The 22,869-nt window shown below is 30.4% G+C and overlaps 1 protein-coding gene across 1 annotated transcript; it reads right to left on the reverse strand.

The window, feature by feature from the left end:
• Window positions 1-1,021: 1,021 nt before the first annotated feature.
• LOC145329515 (uncharacterized) lies at window positions 1,022-21,784 on the reverse strand. Its single transcript, XM_080173715.1, has 6 exons — window positions 21,657-21,784; window positions 20,681-21,069; window positions 19,666-20,475; window positions 15,099-15,185; window positions 12,855-13,046; window positions 1,022-2,054 (listed from the first exon to the last, which is right to left on the reverse strand). The coding sequence occupies exons 1-6, from the start codon at window positions 21,775-21,777 to the stop codon at window positions 1,788-1,790; spliced, it is 1,866 nt and encodes a 621-aa protein (XP_080029841.1). The 5' UTR covers window positions 21,778-21,784; the 3' UTR covers window positions 1,022-1,787.
• Between the last annotated feature and the right edge of the window lie 1,085 nt (window positions 21,785-22,869).

Here is a 22,869-nt window from a genome sequence, read left to right on the forward strand (position 1 = left end):
GAAATCATGTATTTTATCGTATTATGTATTACAGACATTTTTCAACAAAAAAATGTCAAAATCCCTGTTTTGTTGGTACGGGTCCTCGGCCACTAGGGGCGAATCAAGCAGAAATCGAAATAGGTTGACACAGGGGCGTCCAAGCTTTTTTTTTGGGAGGGGGGGTAAATAGCGCGCGCAAATTCCCCCCCCCCCAAAAAAAAAAATTTTGAAATCTGTTGGTAGGGGTAAATTTTGTTTACCCCCCCCCCCAAAAAAAAAAAAAAAAAAATTTACCCCCGGGGTAAAATTTTGGGAGGGGGGTAATTTAAATTTATTAAATATTTAGTATTAAAAATGTTTTTTTTTTGTTAGAGATTTTTTATTTTGGGGGGATATTTACCCCCCCAAAGTGTTTGGGGGGTAAATACCCCCTGCTAAATAGTTGGGGGTGACTGCGGCACCCCCAGGGTAGGGGTAAATTTTAAATAGGGGGGGTAAAATGAAAAACGTCTATGGGTTGACGAGACAGAAGATGACGTTTCAAAATTATAGGGTAACTTCGCTAATTTAAAATGGATACTAAGTTAGGGCTCCTTATCCTTTCAATATTTGAGATATTATTTTGAACAAAGCTTGTTTATTCAAAAAACATAAATAGAAAATACCCGCTTTGGGAAAATTGTAAATAACATATTACCAAAACATTGGGGTCCCGCAAATTTTACAATGTTGGGGTTCAGAAACCTAAAGAGCAATTAATATGAACCCTAGTATAAGATAGAATAAAATGTGTGACGTCATAGTTATAGATTTATTAGGGGTTCCCTTTCCTACGTTTTATGACGTCATACATTTCACTTTTTTCGGCTGTTCCCTAATATATAGAAGCCTTCCAAAAATTGTGGCTGATGTAAGAACACTTAGAAGGTCAATCTTATTTTTTATTGTGGTGAGGTTTTCTATATCCCTAAAAACAAACTCGATGAGTACTACTACTCAGTAATAACCACATACACACACAAATTTAATAAAAATAACAAAACTTGTTGTTCCTTTATTCAAAATTTATTTCCTTTTATTTACAAATCAAACATAAAAAAAAATAAAATAATGTTTACTTAAAAAAATATTAAATAAATTGAGCATATTTGTTATCATGTTCTTTAGAGGTTTCACAGAATAACAAAAGTGCTTTCTACATTTATAAAACAATAGCTTTTATGAAAATTATAACTAATAAAAAAGTGCTATCACAGAACTAATAATTATACTACAAATTAAAAAAAACTGGAATGGTTTTACATCAAAAAGTAAATAAAACTATTATAAAATCATTTTTAATTTATAAAATAAAAGTAAAATGAAAATAGAAATAAAGATATTCTTTTTAAGAGTATTTATTAAAGGCACTGGTCGATTCTTTTTATAACTGGAAGAGATACAATAATATAAAATAAATGAAATTAAATAAAAAATCACATTTCAGAATAAAATACTAAACTGGAATGCCTAAACTGTTTCGAATGTCACTGGTGGTTCGGCCCATTTAAATAAAAATATATTTACAAAAATATACAATCAAATTAAAGATATGTTTTAATTTTTAAAAACTGGAATGTTTTTGTATGGAGATATGTCTACATAAGGATTTTTTACAAAACAAAATATATTAGAATTAACTACAGAATGAATTTATAAAAAAATGTAATTCCCAATTTATCAATTATTATAACCATAAATTATGTTTAACAATTAAATATTGAGTTTCTTAAAGTAGCGCAGCTACTTTATAACTTGTTTCTTTTTTAGTTAAAACCGCTGAAAAAAGCTGCTCTCTTATCAATTCCATGAGGACCGCCATTGCTTAGCATTTCTTTGAGCCGCAGCCGCTCCTCAACTTTCTTGCGGAGTAGCTGAAGTACCCGGGGCGAGGCAGCTGTGCCAGTGCGCACGTAGCGGCCGGTCAATGCGCGCGGAGCGCGTTTTCGTGGCTCGTCGATGTCTTTAAAGTGGAGCGGCGACAGGGTGGCAGGAGAATGTGAGTCGGCAGGACTGTAGGGACGGTGGACATCCTGAAATATAAAAGTAATAAGTTTTATAATTTTAATTTTGTGTATAAAATATTTTTTTTGCATAGGCGATATCTCTTTTACATTTAAAAAATACAATACATAGAAAATAATTTCAAAGAAAACAAAAACAGATTTGATATATAGAGCACACACACACACATATGTAATATATACATATATAATACTGGATACAAATGTAAATACATATTTCAATTCTTTGAAAAGGAAATAAATAAATTGAGAAAAAAATTGTTTGCTTGGCTAAAAATTCCAACATGTGTTTTCCAGTTAATATAATATATAACAAGGACAATTAGATCCATAAGTAGCGCAGCAATAACAACCTATCATTTTTCATAGAAATGCAACAATAAACGAACAGCACAAATTTTGTAAAATAATACTTTTAATACTTTTGCTGTAATTTAAGTTTTTGCTACTTTGTATTTCGTCAATGAATAAAAATTTATTGTCATTTTTAGAGTTTTGTCATGAAAGTAATAGAGTTATATAGTGGCTGTGCAAGTATTAGCACTTGTGCTGGCATTTTCAAAATTACAAGAAAACTATCAGAATCGGAATCAACACGGCTTGTCAACCGCAGCCGCATATTTTATAAACCGCAGCTGCAAAACAAATTTCTACAATCAGAAGCCATTATCAATTTAGACAAAAAGCAGTAGCATCCGTGCAGCACTATGTTTAAGCTGCTGGTGTTAAAAAATGGGGCTTGTAACACGGTTAAAAAAAATATTCGCAGTCGCCAGGATATTTGTAAATCTGCAACTGAAGTAGTATGTAATTCTAAATTGTAGAAAATTCGCATTTTTTAAAAAGTTCAACAAATGTGTAGTGGCTGCCGATCCCCTCAGTCTGAATTGGAAGCATGTGTAGAAATGTATTCACAGAAATGTAGTTTATATGTAGATTATAAATAAGATATACCAAGAACAATTAAGTCCAATAAGAGCGCAGCTTCAGCAAGTCAAATTACACATTATATAAGAAATAGTACACTGTAACAAGTAATATTACAGAAAACTACTTTTAAATCTGTATGCCTAGAGACTATTAAATACACGACATTCCCTTGTTTTAGAGTAGTTGTGCTTGCTACTTGCTAAAAAATGCCGTTGCAACGCTTTCCATTCTTGCCAAAAAAAAATTTCTTCTGCAAATTTGCTTTGAAGATTTACTACGTGTGAAAATGTAACCAGGGTAGTTTTTTTTGTCAAACAAGAAAATTCTCTAAATAACATCCATTTTTTATATTAAAAAGACGTTAAAGAAACGTTATACTCTCTGTTTCTATTAATGATAAATGTCTCGAAATCCTTGCGAATATTTGCATGACCAATAAAGATTTAATTATATATATGTCCCTCCATCTGTTTCATAGGAATGGTCGTTATCATCCTTTCGACATTTTTCATTAAAAATATGGTTTGTATCCCCCCCCCCCCTTTGAAAATAAATTTAAAATATTAATACACCCTCCCCTGCCATTAAGTCTTTTCCATTTAAAATGTAAGAATAATGTTTGAAACTGATTTAAATAATTTGTGAAAGATGTGCGGCTCTTATATGTTGTTGTAAGATGTGGAAAAGTTTTTAGAATAAAGTGAAATTATCAATGCATGATCTCTTTCTAGTGGTGTTCCAACACTTACGCTAAATGCATCATATTATCAAACCCCAAGAACAGCAAATAACTACTTAAATTTAGACTGCTACTACGCAATCCCCTCTATTCTTATTTGGTTTGGATTTTTGCTATTAAAAACAGACAAGTTGCAAATGGAAAAGCACACCAATTCCATGTGGTTTAAAAGGTGTTCTTTCAATATTGCTTAAGTAACATAAAGGTTTTACATAACAGCAGTTTTAGATATCTTAAGAAACATACATCCTGATTATCATTGCTGCTAATTTATTTATGTTAGCTTGTTTGTATGAACATTGTATCTGGACGGAATAAGTTTGATGTATTTTTACAAATTTCTCTACATTTAAATTTTATGTAGTTTTTATCATGCCGCGTAATATAAATGAAATATTAGATTTGATGTTCTCATGATAAATGGGAAGTAGAACCGGTTAAATTCTAGGCACGTTTCCGAGAAGTCAATAGATATGGACCTAGGAGATAGAGAAAAATATGGAAGAAGAGAGAGAAAGAAAGAGAGAGAGAGAAAGAAAAGAGAGAAAGAAATAAAGGTTTTTACAAAAGGTTAAAACAAAGAAGAAAAAATCTCACCAAAAATATTAATTCTTTATGAATGATTTTCTTGACCATTCAAATATTTAAATAAAATGTGTTTTATTAGTAGCACAGCTACTCAATATCCGTACGTCCGTATGTCTTTTCCTTGATATTACTTATATTCGCGATATAAAAGTTATTTTTAATATTATTTCGTAGAATGTTCAATACTTATACGTTTAATTATTCCTTTGGGAAATAAGACAATGATTAATTAACCCTTTTTTGCTCCCAATGATTACCAGCTACTAAAGGCAGAATTTCAAACAGAAATTTTACAATACATCGTCCAAAATTGTCGTATTCCTCTATCTCTTATAGGTAGATATTTAGATTTAAATTTATTGCAAGATAATAGTAAAAAGTACGCGAAATTGTCTAATTGTCAGCATTGCTATATTATTTGCATGTTTAGCAAAATAATGCAAATTATTTAAAGCAAAGCTTTTCTATAACTAGAGAATTTGTGTCTGTCCGTAAGACAAATTCTTTACGTTAGGCTGTAACTTACAAATATAAAAGATTAATTGCTTAAATTATAACTAAGCGAAGAAAATGTCATATACTGTGGTTTTTATAGGCAATGATAAAAATATTTTTTTATTGTTTTTCGTTAAGCTCCCTCTTGACATATTTATCCTTGTTCTCTGATAGATGCAATTAAATTTGGATTTTAAGAATTGAATATAATTTACTCATTTCTAATTCAAAAAATTTTCTTTTATAAATCTATTAATAATACAGAAACTTCAATATCAGTAAATTATTGACAATTTCTGCCAAAAATTGCCAAACTCATTTTTACATTTATTTTTAAGGTAATTTTTCTTTAACCTTTTGTTAAAATTGAATGTAAATTGTTTTAATTACTCAACTTTTTGCTTGATAAAAACAAATATTATATTTTATGGTAAAAAAAACAAAGAACTTTTTCCCATTCTAATTTGATATTGTTAGAATTATTCATATTTTCATGCACCAAATAAGCATAAAAAGGTTGAAAATTATCCTTTTTTTGTGTGTATAAGTACCATGGGCCATAATGATTATCTAAACACGCACACACACACTGTATCTATATATAAAAGTAACAGGAGGTTTGCCTGTCCATCTGTGTGCACCGAAGGATCTTTCACTGCAAGTCCGTTAAGGTTCTCCGTTACAGTGAATCTTTAATAGGTCCAATTAATTTTTTTTTCATTTAAAAAAAATAAAATATTTAGTGAAAGTCGATAAGATATTAAAATAATATTTTCATATAATATTTATGAGAAAAAATAAAATATAATTCTATACTCAATACAAAATCAACTATTTATGTACCTAACCAAATGTATTGTGTTTGTGTATGTTAGGAAATAGCCTAAACACTGCTCAGTTCATGACTCACAAAAACTTTGAATATCATGAGCATGAAAATTTGAATAAAAAAGCAAAAAATAGCCCCAACTTGCCCTTTTCAGTAGCAAGCTAATCTAAACTTATGACATGTCTGTACGTTCATGCATCCATTCGACATTCTGCATGGAAAGATGTTTCATATCCACTATACATATTTAAGAGATAAATTTCCAATGCCTTTTTTAGTAGAAAACTCAAACAAACGCATTCAAAGCTGAGCTATTTGTATTTTATCTTTTTCTAATATTTTGAAGCTGTGCCATTTATGCAAATAAATTTCCCTGTTTGTTTTATATAATTTGTAAGTGTATTTTATCCCTAAAAATATGCTTGTGTGTGTATATATAAGTATTTACATACATGTTACTCCATTTATTTAAAACAAAAACAATCACAAAAACAGTTTCTAGTTTTGTTCTTTAATTCTATGTAAGTGTATCCATCCTTTATTTTTAGTTAAGCTACTCTTAGATTCAAAATGTTCGCTTTTGTGAAAAGCAGTTTTATCGGCTGCTCTTAAGATAAATGTCTGATCTTTTTTTGGAAGATTCCTATAGCCATAAAGTATCTAGTGTATAACTTACTTTATCCCTCAGTTCGCCAATTGTTAGAATAAATGTAAAATTTCTTAGTTACTAGTAAAGGTAAATGACAGAATTATTCGTGGAGATAATGACCATCTGTCTTAAATCTTTAGATATAGCTCGAATCTTTTGGATGTTGTAATCCTTGTTATCTCTCTCTCTCTCTCTCTCATATAAAGTTTGAATTTAAATGATTGAAAATATGTAACTGGAAAAATGTTGTAAAAAGTTGAATAGCTCCATGCAATATACAATACATCATGAATACGTGTTACACAGGGTATTTCAATAAACATTTCTCATAACAAGGACAATTATATCCAAATTGAACACGGCAACAACAATCCAAAGGTTTCAATTTTTTGTTAGTATCATCTATCATCAATAAATCAATATTTTCGTATAATAACTTTCAATTAAAAGAAATATTTTTTCAACATTCTAGTTATTAAGAAGATTTTTTTGGCTAAAAAAATTTTAATAAATTAAATTTTTTAATCGCCCTGTCCAATAAACATGCATAATTGTTCACAACAAAGTTGTGTTTTATTTGGTGGGCATCCATTTCCACAAAGCAATATCAAACTCGTATTTTTGATCAAAATAAAAAAGAGGGGATGTTTTATTGATGAAAGAATAACACATTAAAAAGGATACTTTGTTATCTTTTGATAATATGCGACTCTAGTAATTTAATACCCCAGCGCAAGTGATAGCACACCATTTTATTTAGGGATAATAAAACAATTAAAATATTACTACAGTCTACTTGAAATAATTACTTGAAAATTTTTATATAAAAACCTTGGTAGATAGAATAAATTGTAGATAACTTCTTGGAATTTTAGATATTGCTTTTGTTTATTTACTTCTAATAATTCAATTGTAGCCTGGCTTGGATAACCTGTTGAATTTTTGTGCTGCTATTATGTCAACACAAGACTATGATCATTTTTAAAAGCTTGGCGCCAGAGTTCATAGTTCGCTGTCGGGGGGTACTCAAATTTTCAAAATTGCAAAAAAAATTTCTAAGAGGATAATACCAAAAGCTTTAGTTAAAAACGGCTGTGGCCGACATAATATCGACATTAAAATTTTTAAATAATATTTTAAAAATAATAAAATCTACCAGATGTCTTGAATAAAAAATGGTAATGATTGACATAATAATTACCCATTAAAAGTCTAAAGATATTATAATTACATTCTTATGTTGATATAGAAGAAAACAATTTTATGTCGACTTAATGCTTCTAGACATGACAGGGTAGTCAGTCCTTCAGATATATACACAGTCATATCTTGATTGATGTTAAAATGTGCAAAAATTTGGATTAATTATAATCTATCCATTTAAATTATCATATTATTGTCTCAAAGTGAAAATATGTAAAAAATATAATTAATTCAGAAATATGAACATTTTTATAAAATGTATTGCATTTAATTTTGAATATTTTGATTATTGAATTGATTTCAAATATTACAAGCAAATTCCTTTTATGACTTTTGACCATTTTTGTTGACAGGGAAAAGGGATTATGTGATTAACATTTAAAACTTAAAAGAAATTATTTTTATGAATTGAAAGGAGAAAAATCAGATAATTTTGTTTTAGTAAAATTATTTTCAGATAAAGATGTGTATGACTCTGTGGTATATATTTGAATAATCATACTAGTCCGACCATTGGATGTACATAGATCTTTACAACAAAAACTGTGTATCTATATTTTCCCAGAACCCTCCAGTTTCATGGCCCATATATGTAATAGACAATTTTAAGAATGTGTTTTAAATATTTTATATTGAATATTTGATGAGTAGGTTTTTTTAATTACATGTTTATAGCAGTTTTAATTGCAATTGTCAATAAATCACATAATATGACTTGTATAAAAAACTCAAGTAAGATGAATTTATAATCTGACACCAATTAATGAAGATATAAGGTCATACAGGCATGCTTAACATCAATTGAAAATCAAAAGATATCTTAGATACATCTGTTTGTCTATGATCACTCTAATATCTAAGCAAATGAGGGTAAAGCAACCTTTTTCTTATTTCTCTAAATTCTAAATTCATATGTTTTATTAAATTTAAATATAATTTCATGACCAGACCTTTTTGCTTGCCACAAACTTGAAATACATTGCGCCTTGCGTCTAAAAAGGTTTAAAGGTAACTTTTTGTGCTTAGAAGTGAAAAAACTTTTTTCAGTTATTTAGAGAAAAAAAGATTCAAAGGCGCAAGGAATTAAGAAAACATGTTGTTCCTATATAAAATAAGACTGAAGTCATTCTTAAATAGGGCTATATAGTAGACATAAAATTATTTTAATGCTTGAAGTTAAGAATTTTTACGTGTAAAACAAGCAATCTATTCTTTTTCATTGGGGAAGATTTCAACAAAAAGGAGAGAGGTATCGCATTTTAACAATAATTTTTGGCGGGTTAAATTTTTCTGTAAAAAAAAGATATTTAAAAACAATTGCTGTTATGGTTATAATTTTTAATGAATACTGGACTATTACAAAAAAAAACATCATTTGTTATTCTTTAAGAACCCACCTATAGTCTTTAAACCTTGTCACTATTTTTGCAATTTTTGAAGTCTAAATTGGGCTAAAACGGTAGTATGCAACATGTTATAATAAGGATCACCAAAAATGTAAATTTTGTGTGAAAAAAGTGTCAGGAAAATATGATAATTACCCCCCACACAAATATTCATTATCAAATTATAAGGTACAAGTTAACCTTTTCAAAATTTACATGTTGCATCTTCCATATACATATAATATGTGTACATGCATCATATATGTAAATATGTACAAAATTGCATACATAGCTTCATAGTGAAGTAGATTAATTGCATCTGCATAAAGTTAGCCATTTTAAGTTACACTGCAATATTATACTTTACTTATACAGTATTATACAATAAGAAAAGAAAATTCAATCGTTGAGCAACATTAATATGGGATTAATTAAAGAACAGTTTGCAGAGTATTATATAATTGTTTTATGAATGAACTCTAATGTGTCTTTTACAAACATAAGACCATAGCTTAACAGTAAAAATGAGTATTTCCCACTCTAAAAATCCTGTATCTAATGTGATATTAAAATGGTAAAATGCCTGACATGAAGAAAATAAATAATAAGGCATAGCTGAGCACACAAATATCAACTTCCTCTCTCAAATAAATGTATTATTTCCAGAGGAAATTGCAGAATCCCATATTTCAAAATCGCAATTTCGGAATCTTTAGCAAACCACTCCCCCCTCTATTTATTCATCCCTACCACCGAACTCCCCCTTCACTCAATTCGTAAAAGATTTAGTATTTGTGCTTGATTCATTCGGAAAGGAAATATTTAGGCAATAATGTTTATTCAAATTCCTTTCCTTTGTAAATAAAAAGAGAAAGGGGCGACCAAAAAAAGAGGGGGGGGGGGGATGAGCGTAAAGAAAATCCGCAAAAAAACTATACAAAAATTGGCAACATTTGAATTGGTTAGGCTCTCTGAGTCAGGCCTCATTATCAAAACAAAATCAAAGAAAAAAATCTAGAAATGGGAAATAATAGATTTTTGAATGCACAGAGCTCTAGATAGATAGATAGATATCTAGATGGACAGATAATGAAAAATATGGAGATTATTCAGTTTAGCCTGATTTTTTTTAACAAGGACACAAGGTTAAAAGTTGGACGGCAAATAATAAAAAGCAAACATTTTTTATGAAAATAAAGTTTTGTCAATTTTCAGACTTTTAGAAAAAATTTGGATTTTGTCAACAAATAAGAAGGTTCAATAAACTTTTCTCGTGATGTTAAAGGGCCTTTCAGACTACCGGACAGAAATGTTTAGATTATAAAGTTAAAGAGTAGCTTTGCTACTAAAAAAGGGAAAGAATGAAAAAAATATCTCGCTGCAATTGTAATTTTTTTAGCATTAAAAGATAGGAAAATGTCAAAAAATGATTTGATTGCATTTTAAGGTTGAGGATTATTTTATTATTTGTTTTTGTTGCCGATAAGATATTTTAATTACGATGCCAAGATCACAATTCAATTGTAAAAATAATGATAATTTTTATTTATCTAGTTTTAACAAGTACATTTTTTCCATAATTAGGACATCAACATGTTCTAAACATAACTTACAACTTTAATTAAAATCTGTTAAAATATGTTTATTTTACTTTTTGTTGAAACTAGCGGCTTCGCCCCTAGCCTCTAGGGGCTTTGCTAGGTTTGATCAACTTAATTTTTCGTATTTTAGATTTAAAAAGGAAAAGTAAAAAAAAAAAAAATTTTTTTTGGGGGGGGGGTATTTTCATTTTTTTGGGGGGGTTGGGGGTGTCCCACCCCCCAAGAAAATAGCTTAAAACCATCACAGGACCAGTAGGTATATTCCCTGAAGAGTAGAGCCCAATCGGTTCAGTGGTTACTGAGATCTTAAGCTTCAGACGGACAGACAGACGGACAGACGGACAGACGGACAGACAGACGGACAGACATCGTTCTACTTTGTATTATAGATATAAGGTTGCTTATACATTAGCTGCGATTCAAATTAAACAAAATTAAAATTTAAAAAAATGTACTCATCTTGAATAATTCATAATTAGCTTGAGAGATATATTCCATCCTTTAAACATTAAGTGCAAAAAAATTACCACACACACACACACACTCACACACACATATTTATTGCAATGAAAAAAATGTGCATGAAAAAAACCTGACATACCCAATTCATGATGCATTTTAAATGTTATTTAGACTTATAGGTCATAGACCGACCAGAATAAGGTTTAGTTGCTTAGGAAAGGTTGAGTTAGGTACTTTTTATAATTAGGAAGAAAGTTCGTACACCTTAAACGAAAAAAATTTATGTTGTGCTTTATAAAGCATTATTGACAGAATAGTTTTTCTTGTGAGACAATAAACAATAAATCCATCTTGCTCTAAATTATCCAGCTTAAAATATTGCCTTTAATGATTAGAGTTAGAATGAGGTGTAGATGAACTAATAAAGTTTTAAGTTTCTTCTTTTAATGTCTTGATTACTTTAAAAGTCACAAAAAAGTAAAGATTTTAACCTTAAACCCTTTTCCTTTTCTTCCTTTTTTGAAACACACACATACACACTTTCCCCTCCTGTATTCTCAATCAGGATACGAACAATTTTTGAAATTAGAAATTGCAAGGCAAAGCTCTGAAAATAATCGGAAGTTCCTTTAGCAAGCCTACTGACATCTCGTCAAAAGACATGTAACCATTTAAATCTCAACTTCCCCCCTCCCTTTCCCCTATTATCACGCTATATGTACAGGATCAAAATTGAGTGTCTATGCTTTTTGCATATGTGTGTATTATTGCCTGATTTATGTTTGTATGTATGTTTATGTTTTTAAGGGTGATGACATATTTTAACAAATATTAAAACAGCTAAACCACCAATTATTATATTTAACACAAAAATTCAAATCATTCTTTAGTTTTATTTCATTTTTTCGAAGCGCATCTACTCTTTACAAAAGATAAGCTGTCTATGTCTGTTCAACAACTTTAAACTGGCATTAGTTAAAATTGTTTTATTGCAAATATCAAAATATGATTAAACTGATATGTTTATCTTAGTTTATTGGTAAACAAATGTTTCAAGTCAATATTTTAAAAATCTAAAAAATACATTTGTTAATTTAATCCCACTCTTTTATACCAAATCCACATAAAATTTTACAAACATTCATCGCTAGGATTTAAACCCGTCTCAACAATGACAATAGGATATACAGAATAGATTGATACATTTAAAAAATATATTTTCAAGTATAGCTATAAATACGGATGACAGCTTGCATTAAAATATATATAATAAATAATACTCGAATGAATAGTATGCAACTAATTGCCCTTGTTTTATAGAATTAGAGCCTTTGTGCTAAGTAATGATGGTAAGCGAAAATATAAAAATATTTTTGTTCCTCTAAATTCTAGCAGCCCTATTATAGAGGCACAGTTTCACAATATTTTAAGATTCTCATTCAATAAATTTCCTGTCAAAGCTTTTGCCTGGATTTAAATGGGAAGGGGTTAAAATTGTCTGGGGAATCATCTAAAAATGAAACAAAAGGGAGCGGGAGGGGGGGGGGTGTAGATTTAAATTTGCAATATTAAGATATTTTGACAGGGAGGCAGCCACTGGGACCACTGGGAGTAAAGGTGAACTACCAGAAAGGAAATTTCATTGAAAATCATGAAAATATCAACAACATTTAGTTTTTATAGACAGATACTTTCATTTACATTTTTCATTCAAACAAATAAAATAACTGTTTCCTTTTCATAAGATGAAGTATGTGTTAAATAATATATTACAGTATACATATACATATTTATAATTTGATATAATATAATAAGGACAATTTTGTACATAAGTAGTGTCATTTAATGATTTTAGATGACGTGCGGTCCTTTGGCTACACGACTTGAAATTATAAAGTAGCTACGCATTAAAAAAAAAATTTTATTACCTTATTTTTATTAAAGTTGTGTCTGCTAAAGAAATCCTTGATATTGTTATTAGAGTTGGAAAGTTGGGAGGTGTTCAGGGGGTTCAGGGCCCCTCCCACGGGCAAACCAAGACCCCTGGGGGGTGGTGAGTTTTCTGAATCGCCCGGCTTTCCGGATAATAATTTCTGTTGGGCTTGTAGATTGTTCAACACCTAAAAAACACAATTATTAAAAAGTTAAGTATACCAATCACTAAGATTTTGTACTTCCATATATAAGATAAGTTTTATGATTAAATTTTAAATGATTTACACCTCTTAAACGTTTTATCCATTGGTATATTATGTTTTTTATTTGTATTAAATGATGTTGTCAAAATAAATTAGAATGATATCTACAAATCTTGATCTTACATTTGTGCAGATAAAATATTTCTCTTTGCTTTTACATAAATATTGTTTTTAAACAAAGGGTTAGAATAACAAAAAAACCTACTGGTATTCAAAGATTTTAAACAAACTATTAAAACTGGTATCATATATGTATTAATGGCTAGTTTAAGAGAAAATGAAATTCATCAATTATCTATTTTACTTTTTGCTTTTAAACAGTTAACATACACAAAACAATAGTTTGTTTAAATCCTGTTTTATTGGCCTTTAGGGATTTCGACTTAGCCTTATCTAAGGGTATTTAAGAAGTGATATTAAATTTACTTAATTATGTAAAGCCATGCAAGACTTGCACTTTCCTCACAGAAAAGAAATTGTGGTTTTAAGAGAGAAGATTTATGATATCTGCCTGACTTTGTTAAGTACTCCAGACAAAATGAAATTCCATTTTCCTCAAATTTCAGCCAGGCAAATATTAGTATTTTCGCAACTTGAAAAAAAGAGTTGCAAATAATTTTTATTGTTTACTTTTCCCTTTAAATATTTGCTTATAAATCTAGCCATTTCTAGTTTTCTTTTTTAAATTGTAGCATCTCTATATTTCACTAAGTCCCTCATGTTAAATTCTAAAATTTAAGCCGATATTTGTGGACAATTCAATATTGATTTAATAATTCATGAAAGTTTTAAAATGTCAATTTAAATAGTTGATAAATTTGTTTAAAACTGCGCATCCAATACCGTTTTTAGTCTTGTTTACATTCAAATATAATTAATTGTTATATAATAGAAGAAAATAAAATTTTTATAAATTTTTTAAAAGAAAATTTAGTAAACTTTTTTATGTTAAATGAAGACTTAACAATTGATTTTATTGGTGGATATAAGTTACAGGTAGATTAGCCTATTAATGTACAACTATGTTAAGATAAGTATACCAATCTTTTTTATTTGATAATTTTAAAAATATATATGTATATTTTTTCCAAAAAAAAAAAATGCAGTTTAAGAGTTTCTCTTAAAATTTTGCTAGAAAATTGTTCAGTTGACTGGACAAATGGATTAAATATCCAAATTTTGACTAAACTAAATTATTTTTCAATTTTCGGAAGTGTGCATTGTTGTACCAGTTAAGTACATGAATGGATTGCTTTTTAATGATAATATTAGAGCTTATAGATTTTAGTGTTTTTTCGGGCAAATGAATCAGAATTTTAAAACACAATAACTTTAATTTCTGTTGTTGACTGATATGGAGAAAAAATTGATGAACTATGCTTATATAGATTCGATGTCATAATAGCATTTCAAAAATATTTCTATTAATATTAAATTACTATTACAATACACAGTAATCTATTTGTGTACATAATTGTGAACAGTACAATACTTTTTTCATATTTTTTGTTTCAAAGTTGGCTAATCAGAGAGTTAAATTCATAGGAAAATCAAATATTAAATTTCTTTTTAAATCATTCATAATCTAAGATTTCTCTTGTTAGTTGATCATTTCCTGTACAGTTGCTTAGCATCTCTATAAGTAATATTGAAGCCTTGTTTTAGAAAAATGATTTATTTAAATAAAAAAAAGAAAAAATTGTTGTAAACTAAAGAGGATATGTATGGGTTTATCCAGTTTAATTCCTTATTTGTGGGCCCTTAAAATCCCCTTGCATATTTACATCCGTAAAAAGTATCTATATATAATTAATAAGAACATATTTTAACTAATCTTTCCGAGTGAATTAAATCTCTTTTTTAGATATGATCAAACAAGATAAGTGTAGAAAATCAATCTATCACCATTTCTACTTCGCCCCAATGTCTATAATTGTTTTAAAGTCAAAATATGGGAAGATCAATTGAACTAACCTGTGCATAGTATGTATAATAAAGTAGAGGATTGTATTGCAGATGTTTCAACATCTCTGGATTATTTAAAGCTGCGGATAACTGAATCTAAAACAAAAACAATAATTAGTATAATTATAAGTTTAAGAAATATGGAGAACAAGTATGTCCAGCAGCAGCGAATTTGATGCAAAACAATTGTAGAGCAAACCAAAACTAGTTAAACACCAAAATTGGCATTTAAAAAAAAAATCTTTCAATTATGAGCATGTTTTAATCTTGGATATTCTTCAAAGAAAGGACCTTACAACTTCGCAGTTATGTGGCTGCTTCAATATATGAAAGGAATTGTTTGTATCTACTTACATGTATATAACCAAGCCCTAATAGCAGACACAAACAAAACTCAATAAAAAGGGCTGGAGGCACTTTCTTGGAATTTAACTCCCAATTATCCAAACTAAATCTATACTAATACCTCGTGAGAATATCTGATTGATTCTAAAGAATTATAAAAATACACACACACACACACACACACACATACACACAAACACAAGGAGGTATTAAATTTAGATTTCAAGATAAAAAACGTGGAACATGGACAATTTTGTTAAGAAGTAGCGCAGGAATAACAAGCTAATAATATATTTATTGAAAGGAGAACAGTTTTTGGATAAGTCATTTATTTAAATATAAACATTTTAGGTTCTTTAAATTTCCAAATCTGTCAATTAGATAAGAAGCTAACGTACAGCCATTATCAAGTTTTATAGTAGATGTGCTAAAAAAAGATCTGTAATCATAAAAAGCCAATTTTTGATGAAAATGATTTGTTTCAATTTAAGTTTACTCCTATAAATATCTCTTTTTATGTTTACAAAAATATGAATGTATTAAATTTTTATTCTGGGGTAGGGAGAAGGGTGGTAGAGGGGGGAGTATGTTAAGGGTTGATGTAGTAAGGGGTTGTAATTTAGAATAATGTTAAAAACACGAAAATTCATTGAAAATTGTGGGGAACAAAAACTAATTCTCCAAGTTAATAATATTAAAAACTGACAATAAAATCATTTTTTGCTTCTAAATACAAAATACAAGTATAGCGTGAGTTGGAAACTTTATTCATCAGTTTTTCTATCTACAATTATATACTTGTTATATACTTGGGATACAATCACTTCCGCACAATCACATCAAGTTAATTCATCAGCACCGCATACTATAACAACAGAACATACAACCCTTCACACTTGAAAGGCCCCTAGCTATTTATCATCTGCTTATTATGTGTCTTTTTGTGAATATGAATCCCCTGCGAATTCAATAATATGCGGAAATTTATGCACACCCATCTCACAAATTATTTGCTGCTTTTTATATCAAGCTTTTAACTATTCTTACTAGTCTAAAATTTAACTTCTTAAAATTGTTTAGTAAACAAAGCTTTTGTTTAAATAACTAATTAAAATTTTGCTATGCCTCTTGTGGATATGATTGTCATTGTTTCTAAATATCCAGCTAAAATCAATAAAATCAAACAAATGAAAGTAAATTGTGCAATAATAGTAGAACAACCATGAACGTGTGGTTGGAGGTTGTCATAACACCTCCCCACCCCCCCCCCCCCCCTCCCACCAACCTTTTTAGTTCATTATAGTTTTATTGTCTAAATGCAACTCTCTAGAACAACTTCTGAACATAATTTGTATTGAAATTTTTAGGTCGCATCCCTGGCAAATTCCTGTGAACGCGTCTGAACACAACTATGACTGTTGCAAATTATGAATAATTGAGAACAAAATTTTGACAGCCACTGTTTCTATTACTGTAATTAGGCAGCCTTTTTACAATTTTTATGCTTCAATTACATTTTTAGCTTTTATTTCTACAATTATATCTAAACATTACAAATTTAATCTGAGAGTAAAACATTTACTCTTTTATGTTAAAGAGGTCTTTTTGTTTGTTGGTGCCTTTATGATAATCATTGGATTGGATTATCATTTTGAGGAGACATCATTACTAATAATGGAAAAATTCTTAAGCTATTTTGAAAAGAATTGGACCATTTTCTCGATATATCAAAAAATTCAAGGGTAAGGTTAACACCCTCCCCAATTCCTTAATATTGAAACCCCTAAAGGCTGGGGCGCGACCGACCGGTAGTGTACATATTTAGACGTCATGATATGCAAAAAAAATTGGCATGTTCAGTTAAAAAAAAAACCATGTAGTCAACAATTGTCTCACAAATTTTCCCAATTTAAACATGAAACAAAAAATGAAGACAGGGTATTTTTTGCTTTTTCCTTTCCCCCCACCACACGTATTTTAAAACAAATCTCTCTCTCTCTTTCTATCTCCCTCTTTTTCTCTCTCTCTCTCTCCAGTATTTTTCCCACTTTTTTGTTTATTTTTGTTTATTCATTACACACAAATATGACAAGTTTATGCATTTTGTGACAATAATATACCATCACCAACATGGAATAAAGGTTGCTCAATTAAAAGGTATAGATCGATAATTATCTCTTATTGACATCATTTAAAAATAGATTTCTGATCAAACATACACCCATATAAACATGCATTATTAAAAGTATTTTGCTTCATCTTAAGTTACACAAAATTGTCATTATGCATAAGTATGAATTCAACCATTTATTATCCAGCTTCTTCCCATTTTATGCTTAGCTTTTTTAGTTAAAAGCTTTGCTACTGAATATTATCTATAATCTTGATTATTTAGATTGAAGTTACTGTTGTTATTAACTTTTATTCCTTAATGTTTAAAACACAAATATTTATTTCGTGATTTCAAATAAAAGACACTCAATATAAACCGTTGCAATTGTCTTAAAATGTCAAAAAATATTACAGAAAAGCATGAATATGAATTTTTCTTAAAATATGAAATAATAAGATATTTGTAAATCAGTTTCTTTTAACTGCAAAAAAAAAGTTGATTTTTAAAAGGTGGTAACCCTTTACATGCATATAATTAAACATACATTTTATACAATAAAAAAATATTCAACGTATTTAAAAAAGGTTACCATTTTTATACAGGGAAAACTTTCTTCACATAAGAAACAAAATTTTACTTTTGGTAGTAAAGTAAAAAGCAAGAGAAATATATCAACAATCTTCATTGACTGTCAGACTAGGGATCACAGAGCATTTTCGACCAAGTTACTTTGTGTTGTGAAAGAATTGTTTGCGTTTTCTAAATGTGCTACTTTTTATAACTTACTTTGGTAGGCTTACAAACCGGAAGGCAGAAAAAAAGTCACAAAAAACTATGAATCCGTTTAATTTTAGCCGTATTTATGTTTAATATAGATATAAAAAGTGTTATAAAAAGGTTGACTTATGATATAGTTGTCTCGTATATCTGTGTAATACTCACCACCCCTAGTCTCACCCCCCACCCCTAGTCTCACTCCCAACCCCCAGTAACATACAATTAATGTCAAATTATCTGTGTTTTTTAAACCAGGGTTTGTAAGAAAAGCAAGTGTATTATAAAGAATTAAGTAAAAATTATCTGGTTTTGAGGCTAGAAAATTACAAATATTTACATTATGAAAATCAGGATTTTTAACAGGCAAAGTTTTGGTTATGTGCTGACTTATTTAATTTTGATATTTTTAGAGGAAAGAAATATTTAAAGGCCTTATATGATGTCTTACTATCTTAAATACACACACGACACACACACACACACACACACACACAAATAAATAAGCACGCAAACAAAAATATTTGATTCAGATTCTTAGAATTATTCCAAAAGGTTCAAATGGTATGTGTGAGTGAAGTGTGTGTGTGTGTGTGTGTGTGTGTGTGTGTGTGTGTGCAAGTGTGTGTATATATTAGCATTTTTAGTATTTTGTCATTTATCGGAAGCATTCTAAGAAGAATGGCGGTATTTGTAAATATGTGAACTAACATTTCAACAAATATTTTTTTATGAATAATAGCAAAAACAACAAATAAAAGTTGCTTTCAATGAAATTAAGAGTTTGAAATACAATAAAAATAATTTGCTATTTAAAGTAAATGATATCAAAAAAAAATTTCTTATTCGATAAGAAAAATTGTAAAGAGGAAAAAAAGTTAACTAAATGACATATTGAATTTCAGTATTGAAGGAATACTTTGTTAAATGTTATATGTAAGGTTGGGGAAAGAGTTATACTCAGGGATATATAGTTAGTTCAGTAGAATATAAATTATATTCAACATAAAAAATCATATATACAGCTATTTTTATCTTAGAACTAAAGATATATTGAGCGCAGAAATAATTTTCCTTTATTAGTATATCCCTATATTTCTGAGGGGTATATGGGTTCAGGATATTAGGTTTCAAAATTTTACAATGTGAATTGCTACTTTAACCTGTCAAGAAAATTTCAAGAATACTTTTTTGCTCAAATAAAAATGGATAACCGTTTCCCATATATCATCCCATTTTAAAAGAATGTATGTGAAAAATAAAAGAGATATGTATATGTTATTAAAAGTTGTGTTAGCTTTTCACCACTACTATGATATTCTAAATCTAGAAAATAATCTTTACCTGCATTAACTGATTTTTCAGTAGATCCTGTTGTTTACTAAGCTGAGGAGATCCAGGCCGTGACGTGGATCCTGGAGAACTCGACCTCTGAGGTGTGGGAGAGCTCGTTCTTAGCGCGGCTATGGGAGAGGAAGAACGGCCCATTTTGTTCGGGGTTGATGTGGCTATTGCAGGCGGGAACAGGTCAGATTGCGGGCGAATGGATAGTGATGGCGGGGAACTTGATCTCATGGACGGCGTTGAACGGGACGGCGATGCTTGGCGCAGCGGTGAGGAGTAAAAAACTGGAGATGCAGAGCGTTTTCTTTCTGGTGAGGATAATTCATCTCTCTGTGTTGAGTTGGTTCCGTTTAGATACGGCGGGGTTTGGGATATAGAGGGACGCTTCTGTTTCCGTTTGTTAACCGGCGACGCGATTTTTTGAATATCAGCCATTGTTACATCTTCGATTGAGTGGCGGCGACTTCCACCCATTTGTGTGTTTGTCAGGGGATCTGCGGAGATTGGAATCAGTGATAGGTCAGGTAAACTTGTTGGAGGTGTTATCATGTTCTCAGACCCTGCGGGATTTTCATCCTTTTCAATAGCTGCGCCATTGCTGCCTACGGCAGCTAATTTATCAAACTTTTTGTTGAGCAGTGCGTCCAACCGGCGGCGCTTGACCTCCCGGCCAGAGCCAGAGCTAGAGGTTGATCCAGCTGGGGATCTGGGACTCTCTGGAGATCCAGGGCAGCTGCTCTTCCTTCTGGCGGCTCCAGAAATTGGTTCGGCCAGACGACATTTTATCAGGTCCAACGGCCTCTCCTCAATCTGAAAGAAAACATTGAAATTAAAATCAATATTGTATATACAATACAAAAAACATATATTAATATATAGAATAAATATATGATAAGTTTATCAAATTATAATTTTGAGTTCAAATATTTTAAGTGGCGAACCAAAAGACAATGGGCATTGGGCATGCCCTTAATTGTTACAGAGTACCTGTGCTTCTTAAAACAATTCAACTTACCTGATTTTGTTCACTAAGATTTTGATCTTCATTATTATTTTCCCATTCTTCCATCCTGACAACAGAATCCTCTCTTGTATTTTCTTCTTTCCCGCCAATTTGTAGATCACGCGATCCTTGCTCAAGTCGTCTTCGCAACGCCTCCTCCTCAAATCCGCCGCTCACTCGGAATAATTCGGCGCCACCCTCCGCCATTCTCCCGCCATTTTCCATCAATCTACTCGCCAAAATTGCCTCCATCCTTCTGGTTTCTCCGCCTCCCTCTCTGCTCCTGTCCCTGTCCTCGCTCTGCCTGTGCTGTTGTCTGACCAGCTCGGCTAGCCGGCGCGCGCTAATCAACTGATCTGGTATGGACCCGTAAATACTGCGAGATAGCAATTGTGTTACACCTTAAAAATAAAAATAATATTATAGAATATTAAGAGTAATTTTGAGCCTTATTTCAAATACATTAATGATTGGGTTAAAGGCATATACAGATAAGTTTGTGTAAATTAGTTTCTTATTTCTTAATGTAAATTGGCAATTTGATAAACAAAATTTTATGTATGTCTTTATCTACAGTCCAGAAAAATAATTCTTAGTCTGATAGAAAAGTAACAACAAATTTTATTAAAAAGTTTTAGAATTGAAAATGAATAAAATACCTATGTTTTTTAAATATAAATAACAGCTATTTCAATAAAAAAAGTAATTTAATAATTTTATAATATAAATAACATAATATAGTAAAAAATAGTGAGGAAAATTTAATAAATTTTAATATGGTTAATTAATATTAGGTAACTAGTTTTATCAATTATATTTGGAATTAAGAAGATTAGGACATAACGATATAATATACACAATGTATATACGAAATAAAAATATGAAATAAAATGAAATAGATTAATAATTAACTGTAACAAAAAAAATTCATAACTGGTTTAAAATTATTTAAAATCCAGGTAAAAAATATAGCTGGTAGTAGCCATACCTGCAAGACCTGTAGCTGAGCAGCCACCTCCAGAGCTCAAATCCATTGGTTTCGTATCAACTTGTGAAGAGTCACAACTCAGCTGAGCATCTCTGGGTGCCGCCGACACGTATCCCCCCATGTGTACGCCCCCAGCACTCACAGCCCCCCGCAGAAGGCCCCCCATGCCCCCATACCGCTCCCCCATCAGTCCCATGCCCCCTCCTCCGCTGTTTAAAGCTAATCCAGCCATTTATCTTTCTTTCCCTTCACTCTTTTTTTTGTATGTGTGTTTGTAAGTTCTCTGTTAAGAGGACTAAATCTAGCATATACACATGTATATAGCACTAAAAATGATTCTGTCTGTATTAAAAAGTATGTTCGTGTGTGTGTGTGTGTTTGTTGCGAATCAAGCGCGCAACAGCACACAATACACCCCTCTGTTTCAACCACGTCCCTTTTCTCACTGGGAACTTAGGTGTGCGAATATTTCCCCTGTCTTATAGTTGAATCTCTGGCTAAAAATGGCACATCTACTCTTCACAACCACTTTTAGCTTTTCTTGCTTCTCTTTCTCCACGTTCCTCCAATTCTTCTGTGTATGTGTGTGTTGGTTGTCTGTTGATGTGCGCTTGTATGTGTGGGTGTCTCGGATATTAAAAGTCTCGGCTCTGAAATAGGAGAAGAAATTTGTATAAAATTAGCCGCAAAACCGCAAAAGGCCCCCATTCCACTTTTATCCCCCCACTTAACAAAAAAACGGCCGCTAAAACTGCGCCTAGCCACGCTATTGGCCAGTCTTTATATAGATCTTAACAAAATATAGGCATTTCATAGGCCAATTGGATGAAGGCCAATTGCAAGAAAAAAATGTATTTTCATTTCATGTGAATATAAGATTGAGATAAAAGTATGGGAATGGGGGGAGGGAGAATTAAGAGAGGGGGGCTAAAATGGGCTCTTGATTTTTAGGATATACCAAAAAATTATAGGGAATTGGTATTGCATATAAAATGTTGTTTTAAAAACATAATAATAATAACATAGTAATTTCATGACACTTTCTATGTAAATTAGCAATTCTTTTTATTTGAAATACTGTTAACTTGTTGTTGCTGCACTACTTATGAACAAAATGTCCCTGTTATCTATAAATAAGACAGTTAATATCTAATTACTGAATCACCAAAAGTAGATATTTTTCTAATGATACAAAAAGTCCTTAACTCGTGAA

Source organism: Acartia tonsa, chromosome 10 (assembly GCF_053477335.1).
Source record: "Acartia tonsa isolate MP-2025a chromosome 10, ASM5347733v1, whole genome shotgun sequence".
NCBI lineage: Eukaryota > Metazoa > Arthropoda > Copepoda > Calanoida > Acartiidae > Acartia > Acartia tonsa.